Source organism: Primulina tabacum, chromosome 17 (assembly GCF_025594145.1).
Source record: "Primulina tabacum isolate GXHZ01 chromosome 17, ASM2559414v2, whole genome shotgun sequence".
NCBI lineage: Eukaryota > Viridiplantae > Streptophyta > Magnoliopsida > Lamiales > Gesneriaceae > Primulina > Primulina tabacum.
Genome location: NC_134566.1, coordinates 14,090,468 through 14,116,421, shown reverse-complemented (window position 1 = coordinate 14,116,421; position 25,954 = coordinate 14,090,468). Strand labels below are relative to the sequence as shown.

The window sequence follows — 25,954 nt, the reverse complement described above, 5'->3', positions numbered from 1 at the left end:
AAAATGTATTATGCACCTTTGTTTTTAGGGTGTCACAATTGCGTCCTCAGAGGGGACCCGAACAATATCATATTGAGACAAGACATCATCTTGAGACGAGACAGGAACAACCTCGTCAAGAGACAAGAGCTGAGCAGCCCCTTCATGAGACAAGGGTCGAGCAAACCCGTCCCAATGAGAATGTTGGCAATTTGACCCTGGAACAGTTGGGCCAATTTATCACCCGGACAGTGGATGAGGCAATGAAGAGGAATCAAGAGTCTATGTTTGCAGAAGAGCAGGCCGCTCGCTAGGAGCGAGAGGAGAATGTGGAGCGCCACCAGAGACTGGTTGAAGAGAGCAGCCCCTCCAAAGTAGGGAAGTTAGTGAGATAGGGGAGATGTGGAAGGAGATACGGATGTTGAGGCAGCAGGTAGGAAGCCGAGCGTCGGTACCCAAGAGAGGAAGTCCTTTTTCATTGTCCATCTTGGAAGAAGGACTTCCTCCAAATTTCCGACAGTCAAATGTAGGAGAATATGACGGACATACGGACCCCGAAGAACACTTGGGAAGATTTGAGAATGCGGCTTGCTCCAATATTCGGACGGAGTCAGGTGCAGGGTATTTCTGGGCACGTTGGTGAGGTCAGCTCAGCAATGGTTTAATACCCTGCAGCCCAACTCCATACAGTCTTTCGAGGATTTTTCTATGGCTTTCCTGCACCGATTTGCTAGTAGCAAAAGACACCAGAAAAATTATTTGAGACTGTTCGTGATAAAACAGCAAGAGAATGAAACTTTGCGAGAATTTGTCCAGCGTTTCAACAGTGCAGCATTGGAAATACCAGCGGCTACCCCTGACATCATGATAAGTGCCTTCACACAAGGACTGAGGGGAGGGGAGTTTTTCAAGTTGCTGGTCAAGAAGCCTCCGTCGAGCTATGATGATCTGTTGGCTCGAGCTGAGAAATATGTAAACTTGGAAGATTCCCAACGGTACAGAAGGATGGAGAATCGGCCCGGAGGGAGTAGAGTTGAGGGAGTGGAGAAAGGAGGAAGGAGGACATAACTAGAAGTAGAGGAAAATTCTCATCACATGTTCCTCTGAACAGGAATTGGGATAAAGTGATGGAAGTGAGGGAGTCAGGGGAGAGGGGGGAGAAGTCGCAGAGGGTTGAGAGCAGTGCTCGGCCTCCGCCACGGGGCAGACAAGAAGGATCCTCGTCTGGGAGTGAACTGAGATCTCGCCTGTCTTCTAGGCGGGGTCGAGGCCCTCCATGGATAAATCAGAGGTTCGAGGAGCCGAGGAGAGAAGGTCGAGATCAGGATGTCTCTCGGGAGCCCGTTGAACCGAGGAGGAGAACGAATGAGGATAACCACCCTACGAGAGGAATTATTCATACGATCTCGGGGGTGCTACTGATGGAGATTCCGGGCGAGCTCGGAAAGCGCATGGGAGGAGGTTGGAAATTTTGAAATATTTAAGGGTGCGGACCTACCCCAGGATCCTGTCATCAGTTTTGGGCCGGAAGACCTCCGAGGCATTGTGGCTCCACATAACGATGCCTTGGTGGTGATGACTACCGTTGCCAATTGCGATGTGGCACGAATCTTTATTGATAATGGAAGCTCTGTGAATATCTTGTTCAAGAGTACCTTGGATCAGATGAAGGTGGAAGGATTTGAGTTCGAATCGATCTCTATTCCTCTATATGGATTTGCAGGACATGCCATCCCGTCGCTGGGTCAGATTGTTCTTCCTCTATCTTTGGGATATGAACCTTGGCGAGTAACAAAGATGACAACATTTACCGTGGTGGACACCCCATCCGCTTATAATGGAATTCTGGGGCGACCAACCCTAAAGGATTTCAGAGCGGTAGCATCCACCTATCATCAGAAGTTGAAGTTTCCTGTAGGGAAGGGGGTTGGAGTCCAGCACATAGGTGTTATGAAGGAATAGTGAAGAAAGAGGGGAAGAGGGCACGTGTGGAGGTCAATATGATTAGAAGGGGGCGAAGCGGGTTGCCCATGGTAGTGAGGGAGGTTCAGGAGGTGATGGACGAAAAGCTGGAGATTGTGACATTGGGGCCCGATGAGAGGACGCTCAGAATAGCCCTTGACCTTGACCCAAAGGTCAGGGAAGAACTCATTACTTGTTTACAAGCTAATCTCGGGGGGTTCGCTTGGTCAAGCCAAGAGCTCACAGGGACGAGCCCAGATGTGGCGGAGCATCGGTTGAACATCTTGCCGAATGCCCGCCCGATAAAACAGAAGAAGAGACATTTTGGGCCTGAGAAGGATAAATTTATAAAGAAAGAAGTGAGAGAATTGCTTGAGGCTGGGCACATTCGGGAAGTGCAATTTCCTACTTGGCTATCGAATGTTGTCCTAGTCCTGAAGAGTTCAGGGAAGTGGAGGATGTGCATGGGCTTCAGAGATCTCAATAAGGCGTGCCCTAAAGATTATTATCCTTTTCCCCGGATAGATCAGTTGGTGGACTCGACAGCTGGACACTAATATATGTGCATGTTGGATGCCTATCAGGGGTACCATCAGATTCCCTTGGCTATGGAGGACCAAGATAAAATGAGTTTCATCACCTCTGAAGGAACTTTTTGCTACGTGGTCATGTCCTTCGGACTCAAAAATGCCGGAGCCACGTATCAACGATTGATGGATAGAGTCTTTTCTGAGCAGGTGGGAAGAAAAGTCGAAGTGTATGTGGACGACATCATGGTAAAGTCTAAGGATTCAACTCAGCTCATACCTGACTTAGTGGAGACCTTTTCCACCCTCAGGTCCTATGGGCTGAAGTTGAACCCTCAGAAGTGTATCTTTCGGGTGAGGAGTGGGAAGTTTCTGGGTAATATGGTGATAGAGAGGGGGATTGAGGCTAACCCCGAGAAGGTTCGAGCTATTCAAGACATGGTTTCTCCCTGAGGACCGAATGATGTGCAGAAGTTGACAGGGAGGATCGCAGCGCTGGCGAGGTTTATCTCGAGGTCTGCTCACAGAAGCTTACCGTTCTTCCGGAATTTGCGGAAGGCGAAAAAATTTGAATGGGATCCAGCTTGCGAGAGAGCTTTTGGAGAGTTGAAAAATTACCTTGCTGAGCTGCCTGTCCTGGCCAAACCGGCAGCAGGTGAGCCTTTGTGGGTATATTTATCTGCCACCGAGGAAGCTGTGATTTCGGTCATTGTCAAGCTGGAGGGATCAACTCAACAGCCAGTCTATTATGTTTCACATGCACTTAAGGGGGCGGAGATAAGGTACTGAGGGTTGGAAAAATTGGCTTTAGCCTTAGTGATGACTGCGAGACGTTTGAGACCCTACTTCCTATCTCATCCAATTGCGGTGCTCACCAACAGTCCATTGGGGAAGATCTTAACTCATTTAGATATGTCTGGCCATTTGGTTAAATGGACTACTGAGCTGGGAGAGTATGACATCCAATATGAGCCGAGAACAGCTATTAAAGCGCAAGCCTTAGCCGATTTTCTGGCTGAGACCGTGCTTCAAGAAAATGAGGACACTTGGAAAGTATATGTGGATGGTTCCTCTTCGAAGGAGGGAAGTGGGGTGGGAGTGGTACTGATTTCACCAGCTGGAAAAGAGGTGAAGTTAGCGGTAAGGTTGGACTTTCGAGCATCCAACAATGAGGCAGAGTATAAGGCTGTGTTGGCAGGACTTCGAGCAGCCAGGAACGTGGGAGCTACCCGGGTACTTATTTTTTCTGACTCACAGCTGGTAGCACAACAGATGAAGGGAATGTATGATGTGAAAGATGAAAAACTTATTGAGTATGCTCAAGAAGTGGATAGAGTCGGAGAGAAATTCACAGAGATTACATTTAAACAGATTCTCAGGGAAGAAAATGAAAAGGCGGATACTCTAGCCAAAATGGCTGGAACAATGGGAAGTTGGAAGACTAGAGATGTGGTATTTCAAGTTGAACTCACACCTCACACGAGTTCGCCTGCAGTCGAACAGGAGGAAAAGGATTGGAGGACTGACATAATTAACTACCTGAAAGAGGGAAAGCTTCTTGATAACCCTCGCGAAGCTCGTAAGTTAAAGACAAAGTGTTCGCGTTATGTGATGGTCGGAGAAGTGTTGTATAGAACTTCTTTTGCAGGGCCGCTTCTTCAATGCTTGAGTTATCAAGAGGCTGATTATGTACTCCGAGAAGCTCATGAGGGGTGCTGTGGAAATCACCTGGGGGCTTATGCGTTGGCAAAGAAGGTGCTGCTAGCCGGTTATTGTTGGCCCTCAGTGCTGCATGATGCTCAAGAGTTAGTGACATTTTTTGATAGTTGTCAACGTCATGCCCGGTTGCACCACCGCCCGACCGCGATGATGAAGGCTATCACGGCCGCCTGTCCTTTTGACCAATGGGGAATGAATATTGTGGGGCCTTTTCCTATAGCTCTTGCTCAGAAGAAGTTCTAATTGGTGGCAGTTGACTATTTCTCGAAATGAGTGGAAGCAGAGCCATTGGCAAGAATCACTGAGAATGACGTCTTGAAATTCTTGTGAAAGAATATAGTGTGCAGATATGGGGTGCCTAGAAGATTGATATCTGATAATGGGATACAGTTCCAAGGGGCTAAGATCCAAGCCTGGTGTAAAGAGATGAAGATCCAACAAGTCTTTACATCTGTAGCTTACCTGCAGAGTAATGGGCAGGTGGAGGTGACTAATCGGATGCTGGTGTAGGGTCTGAAGGTTTGACTTGGCAATGCTAAGGGAAATTGGGTGGATGAGTTACCAAGCGGCATACCGAACCACTCCAAGAGAAGGAACCAAAGAAACTCCTTTCAGTTTGGTCTATGGTAATGAGGCCGTGCTCCCGGCTGAGATTGGATTGGAATCGGCAAGGGTAATGTTTTATGACGAGGACAATGGTGCGAGACGCGCCACTGACCTTGATCTTTTGGAAGAAAAGAGAGAGGTTGCCAGCATTCACATGGAAGCTTATAAAAACCGCATTGCACAGTCTTATAATAGGAGGGTCATTCAGAGAAACTTCCAGGTAGGTGACTTGGTCCTGAGGAGGTGCAAGAAGAGCAGAGAGGAAAGTTGGACCCAAAGTGGGAGGGTCCCTTCAAAGTTATCGAAAAGCTAAGCTCTTGAGCCTATTACTTGGAAAATGCGCAAGACAAGGCATTGAAGAGGCCCTGGAATGCTTATCACCTTAGAAAATATTATCCTTGATTTGCTTGTTGATGTATGAATTTTCCTATGTAATCATTTGTGATTCAATAAAATCAAGTTCTTCTTTTCAGTTCATAAATGTTGTTGTATTTTGAGGCTGAAAAAAATTTTATTTTCCTGCTTAGGCTGTGCCTAGTAGAGGAGCAGAGTTGGGAAGAAGAGAAAAAATTTTATTTTCCTACTAAGGCATCGCCTAGTAGAGAAGCAGCATGCATGAGAAAAATTAAAATTTTCCTACTAAAGCATCGCTCAGTAGAGGAGCAACGTGCAGGAGAAAAATTAAAATTTTCCTACTAAGGCTGTGCCTAGTAGAGGAGCAGAGGCGGAGAAGAGAAAACATTTTATTTTCCTGCTAAGGTGATCCTAGCAGAGGAGTTAGAGAGCGAGGGTGTTGAAATTTTATTTTCCTACTTAGGATGTGCCTAGTAGAGGAGCAGAGTTGGAAAGAAGAGAAAAAATTTTTAATTTCCTATTAATGCATCGCCTAGTAGAAGAGCAGTGTGCAGGAGAAAAATTAAAATTTTTCTACTAAGGCATCGCATAGTAGACGAGCAGCATGCAGGAGAAAAAATTAAAATTTTCCTATTAAGGCATCGCCTAGTAGAGGAGCAGCGTGCAGGAGAAGAATTAAAATTTTCCTACTAAAGCATCGCCTAGTAGAGGAGAAGCGTGCAGGAGAAAAATTAAACTTTTCCCACTAAGGATGTGCCTAGTAGAGGAGCAGAGGCGGAGAATAGAAAAATTTTATTTTCCTGCTAAGGTGATCCTAGCAAAGGAGTTAGAGAGCGAGGTGTTGAAATTTTATTTTCCTACTTAGGCTGTGCCTAGTAGAGGAGCAGAGTTGGAAAGAAGAGAAAAAAATTTTAATTTCCCACTAAGGCATCGCCTAGTAGAGGAGCAGCGTGCAGGAGAAAAATTAAAATTTTCCTACTAAGGATGTGCCTAGTAGAGGAGCAAAGGCGGAGAAGAGAAAAAATTTTATTTTCCTTCTAAGGTGATCCTAGCAGAGGAGTTAGAGAGCGAGGGTGTTGAAATTTTATTTTCCTACTTAGGCTGTGCCTAGTAGAGGAGCAGAGTTGGGAAGAAAAGAAAAAATTTTATTTTCCTACTAAGGTGTCACCTAGCAGAGGAGTTAGAGGGTGGGGGTGTTGAATTTTTAATTTCCTGCTAAGGTATCACCTGGTAGAGGAGTTAGAGGGTGGGGGTGTTGAATTTTTATTTTCCTGCTAGGAAATTGCTTAGCAGAGGAGTTAGAGAGCTAGGGCGTTGAATTTTTATTTTCATACTAAGGCATCGCCTAGCAGAGGAGTTCGCACTCTGCTGATTTTATTCACCATAGTGGTTTATAAGCATCAGAGATAAATTCAGAAGAAGCAGCGAATGCAAACACAAAATACTCATTATGATAGAAAACGAGTTCGTACATACCAAAAGTACGCAAAAGGAGAGATATAAACATCACAAAATCCATAGTCGCATAATAACATGAAAATTAAAGCAGTGCAAAAAATAACATAAGTAAAGGAGCTCGGTCTAAGAATCAGGGGGGAGACTCGCTATGAAACTCTCAATATCGACGAAGTCAGTAGGGGCGCCTGACGGGGGATAGCCCTGAGCCTTGAAGAAGCCGACCGCACCCTCGAAACCCACCTCCAGAAAATGATAAGCTTTAGGGCGCAGATATCGTTGAACTCCTCAGACTTGAGGAATTCTTCCTTGAATGAAGAGTCTTCGGATGCATGTTGCGCCTTGGCGTCCTTGAGGTCCCTATGAATTTGTGCTGCTTCAGCTCGAGCATTCTTTAACTCTTCCTTCAGCCTCTGGTTCTCCTTCGCATGGTCCTCTGTCCGCCGCTGATGCTCCTGCTTCTCCCTCAAAAGCTCATCACCTCGAGCTTGGAGCTCCTTAGCATGCGTCACTTTCATTTCGTCAATAGTAACCTGAAGCTGGTCACGAAGAGCCTTGCCCTCGCATAAGTCTTGGAATGCGCTAGATCGAGTGGCGTTAGCGCGCTCAACCAACTCCCTTACGTACATCATGCCCTGAATAAGTAGACAAGAGTGAAAAGATGACAAGAAAATCATACATGTATTGGACATCAATCTAGAGACTAGAAGGAGAAATATACCTTAGTGATACTGTTGCATGTCCGGCGAGTGAGTTCAGACCACCCCAGTGAACTCATGAACACTGCATCCGCGTCAGAAGGAAGCTGATACATTATCTTTTGAGCCAGATGAGTAGGACCCCGCCCCACGATGGCCGAATCCGAGGTGTATAGAGGATGTACCCCCAATTCAGGGGGAGGTCCCTCATCTGACCCGTACCCTTCTGGAGAAGAGACCGATATGACTGAGATCTCAGAAATATTACGATTACCATGCTGTGGGACTGATGGGCAAGGATTAGTGGACGCCTTCTTCTTATCAGACGGAGGAGGAGACTTGGCTCAAGGAGATGGAGAGGAGGCTCACTTTGGGGCGGAGGAGGATGAGCCTGCCTTCTTCTTCACAGCAGTAGGGGAGCTAGCAGGTCTCTTCGCAGTAGTGGAGCAAGAACCTGTTTTCTTCTTCTCAGCAGCATTACAATCTCCCTTTGTGCCCGACGTGACTGCTGGAACGACTGACTTCTGGGGGCGGAGGATGAACTCCCCGCTTTCTTTTTCGCAATCTCGCGAAGCAATGCGGCATTCATGATTCTACCTGCAAATAAAAACAAGGAACCAAATGAGAATATTATCAAAGAACACAATAAGCAAAAGAGAGACAGAAAGGGTGAAGAGATGAGAATATCTACCGGCGTCCTCCTTCAGCTTAATTTTCGCGGGACTTAATCCGGCGTGACACAGGAGATCTTCAGATAGAAGTTTGGGAATGCTAAAGCATCGGTCACCTAGTGTACTCATTATCTGCAGATACTCCTTATCTTTCTTGTAACCTTTTGGAAAGTTCAGGCTTGGTGAAAGTAGGGTACCAATCGGTATAACAAGTCAATTCTTTGGGTGGCTGGATAAAGAAGAAATATTTTTTCCAGTCCTTCACATGACTAGGTGCCCCCTCGAAAAGCTTATGGCTAGACCGAGAAGTCACATAAAAAGGTCCTTCTTTTGACCTGGACAGAACTAAGAAGTAGGAGAAAGTGGTGTAATTCAAAGGGAGGTCTAGGGCCCGGAATAACACAACGAAACAGCTTATCAAGCGGAGGGCATTGGGAGTGAGTAGACCTAAATGCACCTGATAGTACTTGCTCAATTCTTGGAGGAAATCGCACAAGGGAAAACGAAGACCGGCATCAAAGTGGTGCTGAAAGAAGGTGTAGCAGCCCTTGAGAGCTAGATAAGGTCAGTCCTTAGAGGTAGGAATGATGATCTGATGGGAGGGAGGAATGTGCCACAAAGTCCTAAGTTTTGACTCTTTACCAGGAGGTATGTGGGATGACAAATGACCGTACCATAAGTTATCTGCGTAAGGTATGTTCATCTGTTGGGTCACATGGCGAACTTCCTTATCAGGACGACTATGAGTGGTGACTTCCTCCTCATGAGAATCAAGGGTAAATTCAGGATCAGCTAGGGAAGTCCTACTCTGGCTAGACTCACTAGACCCGCTAAACCTCTCGGAGTCACTCGAGGAATTAAACTCGGAATTGGAAGAAGACATAAGTGTTAAGGATAATCAAACGGATAGAGAAAGGATCAAACTAACCCGGAGGAAGCGTGAGGAAATGCTCGAGAAAAAAAAAGGGCTAAGGTGCTCGAGCGTAAGGGCGCGCCGGGCGAGCGTGGCAGGGGCGAGGGGCGAGCGTGGGGGAGGCTCGGGCGAGCGTGGCAGGGGCGCTGGGCAAGCGCTGGGAGAGCATTGGGCGAGCATGGCGGGGGCGAGGGGCGAGCGTCGCGGAGGCTCGGGCGAGCGTAGCAGGGGCGCTGGGCGAGCGTTGCAGGGGCGAGGGGCGAGCGTGGCGGAGGCTCGGGCGAGCATGGCAGGGGCACTGGGCGAGCGTTGGGCAAGCGTGGCAAGGACGAGGGGCAAGCATGGCGGAGGCTTGGGCGAGCGTGGCAGGGGCGCTGGGCGAGCGTTGGGCGAACGTGGCAGAGGCGAAGGGCGAGCATGGCGGAGGTGCTCGTGCGGGCGCTGGGGCGAGAGTTTGGCAGCGGGGAGACGGGCGCTGGGCGAGCATACGCTCGACGGGGCACACAGGTGTTGGCCAAGGGCGAGACGCCGGGCTCGGCGAGGGAGGGCGCGCAGGTGTTGGCCGAGGGCGAGATGCTGGTTCGGTGAGTGAGGGCGCGCATGTGTTGGTCGAGGGCTAGGGGGTTGAGCGAAGGTGAGGCGAGTGTATGTGGGAGCGTGCGGTTAGTAAGCAATGGAAAGCTGGTGAGTGAATTGCAGAGAAAATTTTTTTTGGAAGAGAAGTGATAATGATGCAAGGAGGGGACCTCTATTTATAGGGGAAGCCCAGACCAAATCTTTCTATTCAGAGCAAGATGGCGAACTGATTTGTTTCCAAATTTCTGCACGCCCTCACCCGTGCGAACGATTATTTCTGAAGAGCTTTTGGGGGGTGTTGCCCCCAAACCCCACGACCTGACCGGGTAGGTCGATCCCCGTAATTTTCGCAGCGATAATATCGTTCGTTGATGACAAACCAAGTAAATTTCTCTAACACGGTGTGCCTTCGTCGCTGATAAATCGAGGACAACCCAATTAATCGAACTTTGAATCTGCAATTCAGTTCGACTCGGGAGGGGGAGACTGGTGATACCCCAGGAATGGGCCCAATACCTCTGGCCCATCCCTAGCCCAAATGGAAGACAAGCCCATCAAGGGCCCAGGTACTCTCCTATAAATACCAGGTTTGAGTGTTCAGTTGATTTATTCACTATATTATTGTTTTCAGCAGCACCTTTAACTGCTCTTCACTCATATCCTCAGTCACTGACTTGAGCGTCGGAGGGGCTACGCCAGGACACTCTCCTGGCCCCCTTCTAACGGTCTGATTCGTGATTTCAGGCTCGAGACAATTTTGAAACCTGCGTCTGTACTAGTGACACTTGCTGGAATCGAACCCTAAATTTCCCGTGAGTATCATGTATCAATTTTATTTTTATTATTATTGAAATAATTTTGTTTTATAATGTTATTTTTTGATAAGAATGTTTAACATTGTTAGATCATAATATTGTTCATTGATTTTATTATCAATTTCATTCGAGCGATTCTTAAAAGGTAACATTATTATTTTTGTTGATAATCTTAAAATTATTTTTTTGTTTAGTGTTGTTATTATTATGAGAACAATAAAAATTTTATTTAGAGAGTTGTTACTTGTACGAGATAAATTAACATTTTTTGATAAATAATTAATTATGAATCGTTATTCTATTTGTAATACGAGATATACATCGTATAGTTTTAAAAGTCCAAGGGTCTAACCATACAGAACATAAAGCTACAAGTGAAGTAAAAGAATACATGCAAAAGCGATACCTTTATCTCTTCAAACCTCTAGAAGAATCAAGTTTCGATGATCGAAATTCTCATAAGGAGGGGGATCTGAGAATCCTTATTCCAGTAGCTAGCAATTCCATCATAACTACTGAAATCAACAGAAAATTTTAGCATAGTCAAGTTCAGAAGTCAAGATTCAGTAGCTGGAATTCAGCACCCAAAGTTCAGTAACTGGAATTTAGCAGTCAATGTTCAACGTTGGAATTCAACAGCCGAGGAATTCAGCAGCCTGAGATTCCAACCGACCACTCAACAGTCAACTACTGATTCTGATCCAAACTTATAACGAAGCATTAAACTCAAAATCATGGCAGATAATGACCATCAATGGGGAGGCTAACAATCAAATTTTTACCTATAAATATCATATAAATATTTGAGTCGGTGTTATGCAAAACTCTGTATCTTATCACTTAAAATCTGAGGGAGGAGCAACTGTATTTTCAAGCAGAAATTAGTGGCGAGGAAAGATTATTTTTCAGATTTCGACTAAAAATTTGTAAGCAATTTACTGTAAGTGGACTTTATGTTTTAACTTGTTATTTCTGAATTAAAACCACCAGTATGGATATTATGTGTTTAAAGTCTGATTCTTGAAAAATGTATATTTGAAACAGTGAAATTATGAACAAGTTGTGGGAATATATATTCTAAACATTACTGATTATTAATTATTGATTACTACATCACCCTTTATATGGTTAATATATAGGAGACTAATATCAGTTAGCCATTAAATTCATAATATGTTCAGTGCATAAAATGATTACCGTATTTCTGAAATTTATATTCTTAATACTGTTTGTATTGCGAGTTCTGTTTAAAATTATTTAAAGGTTGAGATGATTAATTCTTTTACTGAGTGACGACCATATCATTCACCCACTCAAAACCTTCTCAAATAATAATTTTGAAAAAATCTAGGAAAATGAATAGATCCATTTATGGGGCTGGAAAAGAAAATCTGGACATTTCTTTAGTCCAGCTTTTTATGTTAGACATTCCATTGTTTCTAATATAGACTTATTTTACATTTCCGCCACTTTAAATAATATTTGAATACGTATCAAACAATGTTATTTCGAAGCTTATGAATGAAAGACTGCTTTTCGAGTTTCTGAAATCTGTAACTTCCAAGGTCTGTTTGTACTTAAATGTAATGTTTGAATGTAACGCTGATGTCAGCAATGCCTCGGTTCTGGGGTGTGACAAATTTAACCGGTCATTTTTATATTAAAAAAATTGAAGTAACTACAAAAATAAATGAATAATTGACAATAATCGACAATTGATATTTTGATAACGGAAAAATAAAGCTAGAACTGAGAATTATAGATTGAGAATTGTGTAAAAAAAATGAAAGAGGTGGGGAAGGGGGTTTTTATAGGGTTTAATTCGGAATTTTTTTTAGAAAAATTCAACGGTCGACCTGCCGGTTAGGATCCGGGTTAACCGTTGCACAATGGTCACAACAAAAAATTGGTCCAAACTTTTTTTATTTTTTTTAAAAAATTCAAGTAAGGGCCAACCCATCGGTTCAAACCCACCAGGTTGATACATCGGGTTGATCAACGGCCAGTTGATCGTGGTCAATGATCTCCGGTGGACAATTGATATGTTTATCGTGTCCATTCAATTTTAAAAAATTTGACAAAATATTTCAGAACTCGGCAGATCGACGAGTTTAAAACCTAAAACATTAACCGAACCGCATTTGATCGGTTATGGTCACAGTTACGTCAAAACGATTCACCGGCTTAACCGGACCATTAACCATGGGTTGGGTCCAGTCTAGGTCCAACCTGGCCGTCTAGCTTCAACCGTTAAGTAGTTTTCATATAATAATTCGGTACCAATTTGATTATTTTTTAAAATATAGCATTAATTGATGTATTAGAGATATTTTTAGAGATATTTGGAAATGAGTACTAATCATTTTAAATTTGTTTTATTTTTTTTACATTCCATTTAATTATTTGTCTTTTATTTCTAGGCATCTCAAAAGTACAACTGGAAAATTTTGATGGAAATGTGGTTATCTACACAATCATGTGATGGAAACAAATAGTAGACATTGTTAATATATAATCTGAGAATGCAAAATGATAGTTGGAGCATACGCATTGTTTGTGTCCAACTTCAACGGTATAGTAAAAATCTATTTATCTAAAATATAAAATTAATCAGTCTTAAGAACTATTTTCACAGTTCTTTAAACTAAGATCTACGAAAGCTACCAAGATTTGAACTATTATTATTCTTATTACAATGGCGGGGTGAAAGGTTTTGTTTTAATAAGATCGAACTCATGTCTCTCCCCTGTTGGGAAAAATTTATGTCACTATACCGCTTGACAACTAAGATCGTTTAGGCCAAATGAGATGACAAAATATCTTGTTCCAGTTAAGTAAATGCTATTGCTTCTGTTTCTGCTCAAGTTAAGAGTGTTACCATACATGTCAAAGTCTGTAATTGCTTTACTTCCTTTTAAATTAAATATGTCAAACACATACAGAAGAGAGTGTATCTCAGATTTACAAAATCAAGATAATTTCAAGAACAAAGCAAGAAAATAACAAAATATGAGACACATTGCCACCAACAAAAAAGGGTGGTTTGGTTTCATCCAATAATGGCATGAATCCAAGGACGGTGACTATAAATCTAACTGCTCCCTTTTCAAAATTGATCTGCTACTATATGAGCTGAGTCTATAGGCATGTGGCTGACCTGCGATTGCGAAATCCCGTTTGCCTGCAGATCCTGAAAGTTTTATCTTCATCTCAGATCTGTTCCTCTCGAGGCTATCTTGCATAGACTTCAACCTGGCTTCTTTCTCGGCTCGGTTGGAGCTCCACTCTTCCCTCAGTTTTGCATTCCTTTTTTGCATGTATCTATCGTAAAACTTCCCACGAGAACCCTCTGAAATGCTAAGCATCGGAAAATCATTACTTGTAGTATCGCCATAGTTGTGGCTCGTGTTCCTGGAATTACTGGAAGGTTCAATATGCTGGTGATTGTCATAAAATTTCGGGGAGAAGACAGCAATGTGTTGCATGCAATTTGTTTCTGGCTCAACTTTACGGCTACAAATGAATTGATCACCAGGGGTTCGGAGCTTATGCTGTGCAAAGAGCTTTTCAAGCTCGTTTGCTTTCATCCTCAACTCATCATTAAGATCGTGATTGATCCCTTTTGAGTGCCTTGCTCTTCGAGTTTGTTCAGTAGCTGGTGTTGAAAAAGAGTCGATGCCTTCATGAGCCTCTGCCACTAATTTTTCCAAAAACGGTGTCTTGATATTTCCACCAATAGAACTGCTTTCGTTTCTTTGAAATTGCGCTTTCTTGATATTTTCAGAAGCCATGCCTTGCCTATTGAACATCGATCTCTGAGGTCCAGAATCTTCAACTGTGGATACATAACTGTTAGATACTTTATCAGATGAGCGTGATTCTCTCTTTTTTACTTTAGTTTCCTCGATAGATCCTACATCTTGCTGAGTAGACAAAGATTCACCCACATTCCTTTTATCGGGAATAGCAAATGGCTCATGAAATTTTAAACCACCTTCCAACATGAAAGATTCTCTGAAAGTTTTCTGGCTGGTATTTTCATATCTTTGCTCAACAGACTGATCATTTGATTCAGAATCTTCTCTTTGATCTGAAATTTCAACAGGCCCACCGGATTTGCTTCTAAAAGGCATAACCCGAGTCAGTGAACACTGATCCTTCACTCCAGTAATCTGTTTCTGCCCAACAATGAGTTCTTCGCTGCCCTCAGAACCCTTTAAATTCAACCACATGGCATCCTCATTCTTACTGCTGGGGGTAGTTTTGAATTTTAGTTCCCAATTTTCTCTGCTAGCAACCCTGCTTGTAAGTGACCACTGAGTCGTCCCAGGCACTTGGTTTTTCATCCCATCACTTTCACGAGAACCCTGGTTAGAATTTGACCGGATGGATCCAGAAGACGCTTCAATGTTGCTAGAAGAAGCATTTTTCAATCCACCACCGCCAACCTGACTCAAACTAGAAATAGTTTTAATTTCAGGTACTACATAAGAACTGGTTGCTGCATCATTTTTCTTCTCAGAGGATTTGATCTGGGAAACTGCTGCAGTTGATGGTGTGCACAGGGGGCTTTCATTATCCTTTCGATCTATGCTCAAGTCAATGCTCATGTCACTAGCACCACTCCACCTCCTCAGCATTGCCTTCTCCATCGACATCGTACCCAACGTCGGCACATCAGAGGACAACCTCCGCAGCTGGGTAGGCTTGGCCATGACTGCTTTCTCTTCAGGATTATCCTTCTGCTTCGTCTCAAACATGCTGATCCGGTCCTGCACACTGAGTCGCCTCGATGGCTGACTTGACTGAATTGACTGACTCTGGTCTGGGGTTGAGGTTTCCTCTTGCCTTTCTTCTAGAGGAACAGGGTCCCTTGGCTGGTCCCCATTGTCCCTGTTGATGCTAGACTTTCTGCTCAATGAGAAGGTGAACATCGATGAGCTGGGCAGCTGACATGTGACATATTCTTGTTGACGTTGATAGGGTACTGGGGGTGGAGGGGAGGGTGGGTCATCATCTATGGACATGTCAGACCCGTATGAAGAACGAATGGCCCCATCATCAGATTCAGTTTTCCTCGGGCTTATCAAATCAGATCGTCTCTCGCACACCGATGTGAAGCTGCAACAGGCTTCACTGAATAGAAATATAGAGAGAATAAAGTTTGTCAAATAAATCAAGTATCCAGATGATGTATATGTATTTCATAAGTTCTACATAGAGTCATTCTTAATTTGCATAACTAGGCTCACTAAGTCACTGTAGCGTAGTAATTTTGAAGAGTCTTCCTTGGACGAGGGCAATTGGTGTATTACAACTAGTATGTGTTATGTTATTTCTAACTTAACATTTGAACGAGCCAAAGACACAACACAATGGACATTTTCCCTAGCCCAACTTAGAACAACCGGAGTATTTAGATCATGTTTTTGAAGGAACTAAAGGATTTCTGAATTCTTACTTGAGGCGGTGAGCACCAAACTTATCAGCAAACATCTGAAGTTCAGACACTGAATCAATATTAAAACCTGCAGCATTTGCACGAGCACATGCTGTAGATAAGTCCTGCTGAACAGCAACAAGCCTTACATCAATAGCTCTCAAAAGCTCCTTCCTGTATTGATTTGAAAGCAAAAGGATAAGATAGAGAGAAATGGGCAAAGTTAAATTAAACCATAATGAGACTCCAGGTTTAAGAGCTCGACAAAAGTTTAACTATATTTTCAGGTCACCTATCAAACTGTAACTTAAACTCTCATATTTGGACTCGAAAAGAGCTCAAGTTTCCCACCCATTTCCATCAAAAGCATCTTTTGGATCAGATAAATCATGCGACTAAATCCATGCTCTTAACTAGATAGCTATAAATGAGATCATTTCAACTCACCATCTGAGTAGCTTCAAAGTTTTAATAATAAAGTACACACTTAAGTCAGAACTATCCTGAAAGAATAGGCAGCTTATACTGCTGTTACCAGAAGAGAATGAGAAAATCTTTATAGGAACAATAAACATCATGACCAATACACACAATCATTTCAAGAAATAATAATTTTATACAAGGTGATGAGGTAATACTTTGTGGCATCTTCTGCAGCTGCCAACCCAGATCCAGCTCCACCTAAAGAAAAATGTGAATTCTAATAAATGTTGGGAGCAACATTAATCATTAGTAATCTTTAGCCAGAAAAAGGAGAGAAATAGCAGTCAACCCCGGGATTTATATCTAAGATTCAGATGCCAGTTAAACCATGAACAAAATTGATGGTAAAAATGTAGAGCAGTGGCTAGAAACATAGTTAGCATACCTTAAAAGCAATCTAATTTCAATGTCCTAGCAGAAAGGTTATACTAAAGCAGCACAACAAGCAACTTCGACCCTATCTTTTGTTTCTTTAGTTATTTTATGTTTTAAAATAGCATGTAAAGTTTCAATAAAGGATCTATTAAAACGAAAAATAAAAAATCCATCTTGCTAAAAGCAGGCCACCAGTTAAATAAAAAATTAAACAATAAAAACCTGGTGCAGGCCATGATCCTGAAGAAACTTTATTTCTTGTGCTTTTTTAGGTTTTTTTCTTCTGGCCAATTTTCATTAAAAAATTGGGAAAAGGTCTAACATTGTTAGACCATTTATGGAACAGTTTAGTGTCAAGAATGGCTTGCTCGCTTCATCAATAAGACAAGGAATCAAAAGATTGTAGAATAGTGAAGTCACCGATTAGGCCCATTCACGTACACCTCAGCCCATTGGGGTCAGCTACAGATTCAACTCTATTATTCCACAATCAGGAGCAGATTTCACAGCTAAAGCACATCCAAAAGAAATTCAAAAATATCTCACAAAATCTATAATGTAACAGGCAACTAAAATCCGAATTTTGCATATTACTGCACTATTGTGTAATCTTGAGGTTTGCATGATTTCGGATGAAATAACCACTAAAACTTTGATGATGGAAGAACGTTGAGTCTGAATCATGAGTAAAACTTAGGCAATGAAAGGAAATAAATAACGGAAAGCATACCCGAGAGTTGATTCCCTGTTCCCTGAAACTGATAGCGAAAATAATTTAGACATGCTCCGGTCTTGGAACTACCAATTCAACCATAATATGAACAAAAGTAAATACCTGTGAATATATTCTTTGAGCAGCTTCCAACTGTGACATCTCAGCGTCACACGTATTGACAAACTCCAAAACCTCAGGTGTACTTACAAACCGAACAAATCTAAACAAAAATGAAATTAAATATACATGTCATGTGTATAAAGAAAATTCCTCCATAAATAACAGATGAAATTACCTCTCAAGTGTTCCCTTGGTGAACCATGATGTATTTTTACGTCGCCCGACTTCAAGCTTAACTGATCGTGCAGCAGATGCAATTTGTTCCTCTGCAAACTTTAAATGGGCAACAAACGGTTTGAGCAACCCCGAAGCAATTTTCTCTGTGCTCCCATCACTGGAAACAAACAACTCGCATCTGTTCGAAAGTTACTTATTATCAGTAAACAAGAATAGACACCATCTGTACAATAACAATGACAATAAAAGCGAACATAAGAAATCACAGTCCGCACCTTGAGCGTTTCGGTGATAGATGAAATACAGCATAGTCAAGGGGAGTTTCACACTTCAACCTTTCCATGCTAGAGGAAGACTACGCCCTCTTCCTTTTCTACCATAAGGACACCATCATTGCTTTGTACCAACGTTTAACTAAGTGTATGGGACCTGGTATTGGTTGCATACATAGCCTGCAACACCACACATTCCATTCCATGTATGGAATTGAGTTTCCAAATCAAATATATATAACCTAAAATCCAACTGATAAAAAAAAATTATAGGTAGACACACCAGATCTCAACTAATAGTGTCGTCGAAAAAAAAAATGCACCTGCATTTAAAATACATCAATAAAACGAAATCAATCAGAATTCCATTCGATAAGATCTAATTACGACATCTCCAAGCTCCAGTTAAACACAGTATCGATCAATTAAAAGCAATGTAGCAACATAATTAACTCAAAATTCCAAGTGAATCCCATACAAGCCAAACGCTAAGAAATGCGAAACCATCGAGCAAATCTGTTAACTGACCTCAACAATGCCAATGCGAAGATCTCCGATCCCGGGATCCGATCTTCAGACTCGAGTTCAAAAAAGATATCAACTTTCTCAAAAAAAAAATGATCAGAATTCAAAATGAATTTCTGGGTTCTCTTCAAATCTCTTAAAAAACGTACCCAACCCCACAATTGGAAAACTTGGATTCCTCTCTTCACCCGCCCTTGGAAAAAGTGCAGACTGTGCATTCTGTATATTTGTATGTATATGCCATCCCTCTAAAAGCTAAAGGTGCCCGTCCGATATAAAGATAAAAGAAAACTGTACGCAGGGAAAATTCAAAACTACGTAATTGTTCGTAGTTTTCAAACTTTTTTCTTTTCAATTTTTTTTTAATAGCAAAAACGGATTAATTCGAATTTAAACTAAACTATATTTTATTGATTTGGCTAAATAGCAAAATGCAAACCAAATAAAATCATTCATAATTAAAAATCAAACAAACCTTAAATTTTTTGTTTTGGTTTGGCTTGGTTTTGATGATGGATTTTAAATTATTTTTTTCAAATTAAATATTTTGATATTTTGTTCAAACTAACTATTATTGTTTGCACCAAAAAATTATTTGGATTCAATTAATTGAACTCAAGCTCCACAAGAAAGAAGCCAACTAGAAGATCAAAGAAGCTATTAGTTCAAAGTGTTTAAATAAAGAGTAGGTCTTTTGTGAGACGGTATCTGTGAGACAGGTCAAGCCTATCGATATTCACAATAAAAAGTAATATTCTTAGCATAAAAAGTAATATTTTTTCATGGATGACCCAAATAAAAGATCCGTCTCACAAAATACGACTCGTGAGACCGTCTCACACAAGTTTTTGTCTTGAAAATAAATCAAATAAAGTGCAGATAGAAAGAGATCGTGAGAAGATCACAGGCTAAATCATGAGAGTTGGGAAACTGCTCAAAATAGGAAGAAAAAGAAGACTGGTGGGAAAAAGAACACACCAACACATGTCGCACAACTCTTGCAAAATTTCTTAATCTTAGTTCAAACACATTTCTTTGAGATTTTAGGTCATTTCAGCTTAAGTTTATTATATTTTCATGTTTTGTAATTTCCAACTGATTTGTATATATATAATCATGTTGAGATTTTATTTTTTCGAGTATATTGTTGTTTTTTTAGTTTTAGCTTTGTGTTTGTTTAGTAAATTATCATCAAATTTAGTATCAATTTCGCTTGAATTAATAGAAGTTAGATTTTTTTTATTTATTGTTTTTCACTCAAATTGGTGTTTTTAGAACATGACACATACGCAACATGCGAAAATTTGTGCAAACAATTATTAATAGACCAAATTTCAATATATATATATACAGATATTAAAGCATTCAACAATATAATTTAGCATAAAAATATAAAGTATCATATGAAGTTATTCAACTTCAAAAAATTTAAATGAACATCCCGCTATCACTTCTCAGCAAATATTTTTTAAAATATAATAAAAATAAATATACAGGGATATATAAAATCAATTATAATTTCAGTTTGGATTGGATTTTTTAAAAATAAAATTTGAACCAAATCAATTTTTTCGATTTTATTAAAATAAATCATGGTCAAATAAAAATCGAGTTAAACCAGTGGTTCGCTTTACTTTAATTCGGTTTGATTCATTTTCTTTTTCCCACCATACTAATTTACTTTCTTTCTCCCACTGATACCAAATAAAAGGAACGGTGTTATAATATCTCCGGATTGGCGACAAAGAAAGTAATATAAATATATTATCAAAATGATAAGATTACAAATTTGGTTATCTTGTAAAAAAATTATAATAGATATATTAATTTATATCGATGTATGAGTTTTAATTAATTCTCTTAATTTTTTATAATAGAAAAACATATGAAACATGTAAGAATGGTGATGGTGAAGTTTTTTCGATGATAAAATAGTTTATTTTGAAAAACTATATTTTTAAGTTGAATTTATAATGTTTTAAATAATTTGATCTTGTTGTCATTTATTTATTTTTGAGAGTACAAGTATGATATTATATCATACTGCAAATATATAATGTAACTGCTTGCACTATTGACGTGCACCCGAGACTTGCTTATCTCGGGCAAATAAAGTACAAAGAAACAAGAATAGGTTTCTTGTGAGACGATCTCACGAATCTTTATCTATGAGATTGGTCAATTTTACCGATATTCACAACAAAAAGTAATACTGTTAGCATAAAAAGTAATACTTTTCATGGATGACTCAAATAAGAGATCCGTCTCACAAAATACGACCCGTGAGACCGTCTCACACAATTTTTACCAAGAAACAAAAAAATATACCTAAATAAATTAGGAAAATTACCCACAATCAGCAGGACTCCACTACAACAAAAATGGCTTTTCGCAGCGCACAAATTCGCTTTCCACGGGCACATTGCACGCTGCGAAGTTCCAAGCTGTTGAAAGTTCAAGATTATCCGCAGCGTACATGTGCACGCTGTTAATACTATTATCAACGGCGTGCATATGTAAGCCGTTAATACTACTATCTGCAGCGTGCAAATATTAGCGACGTTTGTTGACAAAACCGTCGCTAATTAGCGACGGTTTAAAACAGACGACACTTGTCGCTAAAGTAGCGACGATGTTTAATCCGTCGCTATATTAACGACGGTATTTAAATTTAGCGACGGTTATAAACCCGTCGCTACATGTCGCGACAGTTTAAAAACCGTCGCTAAAGTTTGCTTAAAAATAAAAAAAATTATTTTTATAATTTAATAAATTTTAAAAAAACTATCATACAACTATGATAAATTGACTGATGATCTTAACTAACACTTAAAAAATTAACCAAAAATTGAAAAAAAAAATGTATCTAAATCGAAATTACAATCGTATAAGAAGGAAAATATTTAAGTGTTAGTGAAGTTGTGTGGAAAAAAGTGGAACGGAAATCGGATATTTATAGACATTTTGCGACTGTATACCGTCCTTAAAAATTGGGACGATTTTATAAACCATCGCAAATTTTAAATTAGCGACGGTTTATCCAAAACCGTCGCAAATTTTAAATTAGCGACGGTTTATCCAAAATCGTCGCTAATTTAAAAATTCGTAACCATTTTCCGCAGCGTACTTTTAATGCACGCCGTGAATGCATAGTATATTAACAGCGCACATTATTGCACGCTGCGGATAGTATATAATATTACTTTCCGCAGCGTGCTTTTAATGCGCGCCGTTAATGTATATGTTATTAACGGCGCGCATTTAAAGCACGCTGCGGAAGCTAATTTAAAAATTTGCATCCATTTTTCGCAGCATGCTTTTAATGCACGCTGTGAATACATAGGGTATTAACAGCGCACATTATTGCACGCTGCGGATAGTATATAATATTACTTTCCGCAGTGTGCTTTTAATGCGCGCCGTTAATGTATATGTTATTAACGATGCGCATAAAAAGCACGTTGCGGAAAGTATATAATATTTACAGCACACATAAATACACGCTGCATATATTACTTTCCGCAGCGTGCTCTAAATGCACGCCGTTAAAAGTACTATTCGCAGCGTGCTTTTAGTGCACGCTGTTGATGATGTGCTGCGGAAAACCATTTTTCTTGTAATGCTCGAACCTGAGACTAACGAGTTTTCATAACCTCCTAGATTAGAAAATTTATACCTCAAAAATTAAAACTTGTTGTCTAAGCTGAACTAAAACAAAAATCATGGTTCTAATTTGATTCGGATATATATAAAAAAATTATGGTTAGAGAAAGCGGAGGAGGCAGGAAACATCACATATTACAGCAGAGCTGATGGCAAAAGAAAAACTTAGAGGAAGACGGTAGAAAAATTTATCTTGAAACTTGGAGGAAAAATGAAGCTGCTAGGGTTTGAGAGAAATGAGGAAGACAACTTCAAAGGGGAATCACGTTAACCACGTTAAGATTTACTTATTCCTTTCTAAATTTTATTCTTATGAATTCAAACATTGTGTTCTTGCTTTGTTTTGATTTTATGGAATAAATTTCTTTAGACTAAGACCATGATAAGACCAGACAATACTTTGTTTGATATTTGATTTTATTTTTAATATTTATGTTTCTTGATTTTAATTATTGATTGATGTTGGTTTAATATTTCTTGTTAATAGTCCGATCATATGTTTATACCTTTGTTGATTAATGACGAATCATAAGAGGATTTGTTAAATATAACAACAAAAAGGTCAATTAACACATGGTTAAATTGACTAGATGTAGTATTCGATTTTAGTGCACGGTTTTAGGTGAAAACTGAAATTTAATAAAGATTTAATGTATTTAGATCTAATTAAATTAAATTAATGATACTTAGACTGTTAGATTTAAATATGTTTATTAACTCAATGAATCGTTTAATAAATAAATTGGAAATTTTATTGTGATTGTAAATAATTAATTTAATTTTTACACGTGTAAACATAATAGAGTTCGGTACCATTGTATATCGTAGTTCTTTATTTGAAGTTGAATCTATTCTTGGTCTTTTATCATCTTTTTTTATTGCAATCGTTTTATTTAATAGTTTAGATTAATAATTAATATCATCATTTTATTTATTTTGTCTAGCTTAAGTTAAGTAATAAAAATTCTAGTAATTAAATATTAGTATATGTGAGATTGATACTTGAAATCATCATCCATTTACTATAATTTGTCATTGTCCGCTTCCTATATTTATTTCTAACCGAAATCATCGGTCAATTTTTGGCGTCCCTTATTTAATATTAGAATAAATTGTTTGCTTGAGACTAGACATTTTTTCCCAACAAAATAAAATTCATTTGTTTTATGTCTAATTTATTTGTTTTATCTTTATTTTCTTGTGAGGTAATTCAAGATGGATCATCAGCGAGTATTCATGAATTTTGCTCAACAATACTCAGAACCATTCTATGTTGTTTGGGGGAGATTCAATGATTTAGCAAGCAAATATCAGTATCATAATTTGTCAAACAACACTCTTATTCGATTTTCCATATTGGTTTTTGTGGGGACCCGGACGCTAATTCATTCCTTAATCGTCTTTAGGAATAATTCAAACAATTATAATAAACAGGGTCTAAATTTTTTTTTTAAATACGAAGCGGAAACGTAATGTAATTCAATTCAAATTACATATTAAACATAAATATACAAATCTTGTATTATCTACAAGAATTCAACTAGGTTCAACTATATCTCAGTGTTGAATCCTAAGTTGCTTCGAAGCTCGGATCTCCACGCTATCTAGTCCAGCCTCTTTCTCTTCTTGACCCTGATCCTATCCCACCTGTTGCCATGCACACATACAGACAAGACAACAGCCGGATAACTCCGGTGAGAATTACATTCTCAGTATAAATCATGTATACATGCAATCATAAAAACAATATAAATGCATATAACAGATATGTCTAACATGTATTCAAATCAGAATATAAATCCATGTCAAGAATAAATCCTATTCTAAACATGTACCATCATCAGGAACATACTCATTATGTACCATATTCAGGAACATAATCAACATAACTCAATATACATTATCAATTAGACTAATGACGTCACATTTAAGACTAGACTCAATCCTAGTCTAGGGATCCCGGTTTCCAGAAGTTAGCATTCCCATATCGACCAACAGTAATAGAAAAGACTCCAGTGCTATCCACGTCGATAGGGTATCGATCACCAGTAATAGAAGAAATACCAATTCTATCCACATCGATATGGTATCGATCACCAGTAATAGAAGAAGCTCGTATTCTATCCACATCGGTATAGTATCGATCACCAGTAATAGAAAGAACTCCGATTCTATCCACATCGATATAATATCGATCACCAGTAATAGAAGAAGTTATGATTCTATCCACATCGATACGGTACCGATCACCAGTAATAGAAGAAACTCCGATTCTATCCACATCGATATAATATCGATCATCAGTAATAGAAGAAGTTATAATTCTATCCACATCGATAGCCAAACATCCGGTGACAGACTTTGGCACCATCGCCAATACACTATCTTGTGACATCGTGCAATGTGCCCGTGGCGATCCCACCACTATCAGGCACTTCTGTCACAAGATTACTCGTCTAATACCTGCTGTCTATAAATCAAGAGAACAAGTACATCAATCAAATCAATACAATAAGGTAAAGTATGTGATTTAGGGAAACTCGAGCCAAACCTCACTCGAGTTGTGCAATCCCAACTCAACATTAATTTATACCTTTATCTTCTCGGTCCGACGAAGACGAAGTATTGAAGTCCACTCTGTCCATACCCAATCTGATAATGACAATCGAATAGATACAATATCAGTATATAACTCAGTTCAAAACCTGTTCTGATCAATACTCAAATCAAAACATAATCGGGTCAATGTCAATCGACATATGATATCACAATACCATCTCAACCAATACCGAATCTGATCAATATCAATCAACTGATGTTTCGACGGCATAACAATATAGTCTCGATAACCCCGTCAATTCCAACACCACAGATATAATATCAGAACTCATAATCAATATCGGTGCAATTCATAATTTCAATAACAACACCAATCTGATATCGAATCTCAGTTAATCAATTCCAAAAATCATAACAATTACTTAACCAGTCTGTTTCTTAATCTGACTTCAATTATATGATGTCTACTATGTCAAGAACATCATATATGAATTCCATTCAATTCTGGCAATATCATAATTTCAAGACATATCAAAACGTAGTAAAACTTACGTCCAGTTGTAGCCTACGTCGTTAGGAACACAGTACTATACTCGGATTCGAAAACAGACGGACGGATTGATCGTAACTTGAATTTCTCCCGAAGCTTCCCTCGGCTTCGTCCTCTTTCAATTCTGAGGAACAGTCGCTTGTACATATATATATATATATATATACGTCGCCCATGAAAGAGACAAGTGGCTTGTTCTTGTTCTGCATGTCGCGCGCATATGCGCGCCCAAGGTCCGCGCATATGCGCCGGAAGCACTGTCCGGCTACTGGACTACTCGCGCATATGCGTGCCTTCTGCCGCGCATGTGCGCCAACCTTCCTGCCCTGCTCGCGCATATGCGCCGTTCACGTCGCGCATATGCGCCGAGCACTCCACTAGGCTACTGTACCCCTCGCGCATATGCGCGTCCTCACGCCGCGCATATGCGCGGGGTCTTCTGTCCACTCCGGGCATGGCTCGCGCATTACGTCGCGCATGTGCGCGAGCACACCTCCTTACACATATATTTCGCGTCTTTTCTCACCTTTTCCGGTCTAATACTTTTCGTCTATAATTACCTTGATTAATCAAGAAATCATCCCAGATTAATCTCAGATTACGGTAAATACACCCAAATCATTTCCGATTACGGTAATCAAATTCTCGGGCATTACATTTTTGATGAGGCAACAAGAAGTTGGGTAAACAATGGAGCTTTGACAACTGGTAGTTACTTGTTTAATCGAGATTACAATGGTGCGATGTACTTGTTAAATAATATGACATATTTCGACTACCACTGGCATTGTGATCCTTCA

The 25,954-nt window shown here is 40.0% G+C and overlaps 3 protein-coding genes across 4 annotated transcripts; 2 read left to right on the top strand and 1 right to left on the bottom strand.

Moving 5' to 3' along the window:
- Positions 1-3,287: 3,287 nt before the first annotated feature.
- Positions 3,288-4,430, top strand: LOC142530518 (uncharacterized). The gene has a single exon (XM_075636351.1). The coding sequence runs from the start codon at positions 3,288-3,290 to the stop codon at positions 4,428-4,430; it is 1,143 nt and encodes a 380-aa protein (XP_075492466.1).
- A 289-nt stretch (positions 4,431-4,719) lies between these two features.
- LOC142530517 (uncharacterized) lies at positions 4,720-5,106 on the top strand. Its single transcript, XM_075636350.1, has one exon. The coding sequence runs from the start codon at positions 4,720-4,722 to the stop codon at positions 5,104-5,106; it is 387 nt and encodes a 128-aa protein (XP_075492465.1).
- An 8,053-nt stretch (positions 5,107-13,159) lies between these two features.
- LOC142531175 (uncharacterized) lies at positions 13,160-18,681 on the bottom strand. Of its 2 annotated transcripts, XM_075637241.1 has the most exons (8): positions 18,386-18,681; positions 17,861-18,037; positions 17,584-17,763; positions 17,409-17,508; positions 17,304-17,331; positions 16,354-16,396; positions 15,737-15,889; positions 13,160-15,411 (listed from the first exon to the last, which is right to left on the bottom strand). In XM_075637241.1, the coding sequence occupies exons 2-8, from the start codon at positions 17,926-17,928 to the stop codon at positions 13,359-13,361; spliced, it is 2,625 nt and encodes an 874-aa protein (XP_075493356.1). In that variant the 5' UTR covers positions 17,929-18,037; positions 18,386-18,681; the 3' UTR covers positions 13,160-13,358. The 2 variants fall into 2 exon arrangements, with proteins under 2 accessions (XP_075493356.1, XP_075493357.1); XM_075637242.1 differs by lacking the exons at positions 17,304-17,331; positions 17,409-17,508; positions 17,584-17,763; positions 17,861-18,037; positions 18,386-18,681 and adding an exon at positions 16,994-17,251.
- Positions 18,682-25,954: the final 7,273 nt, after the last annotated feature.

What these genes read in the sequence shown, in the direction of transcription:
- LOC142530518 (XM_075636351.1), top strand. Translation starts at nt 3,288, where the DNA reads ATGACTGCGAGACGTTTGAGACCCTACTTCCTATCTCATCCAATTGCG.
- LOC142530517 (XM_075636350.1), top strand. Translation starts at nt 4,720, where the DNA reads ATGCTAAGGGAAATTGGGTGGATGAGTTACCAAGCGGCATACCGAACC.
- LOC142531175 (XM_075637241.1), bottom strand. Translation starts at nt 17,928, where the DNA reads ATGGAAAGGTTGAAGTGTGAAACTCCCCTTGACTATGCTGTATTTCAT. An exon ending in CTCAAAGAATATATTCACAG is followed by an intron (nt 17,332 to 17,408) that starts GTATTTACTTTT and finishes TTTCGCTATCAG; the next exon opens with TTTCAGGGAACAGGGAATCA. An exon ending in TTTGGTGCTCACCGCCTCAA is followed by an intron (nt 15,412 to 15,736) that starts GTAAGAATTCAG and finishes ATTTCTATTCAG; the next exon opens with TGAAGCCTGTTGCAGCTTCA.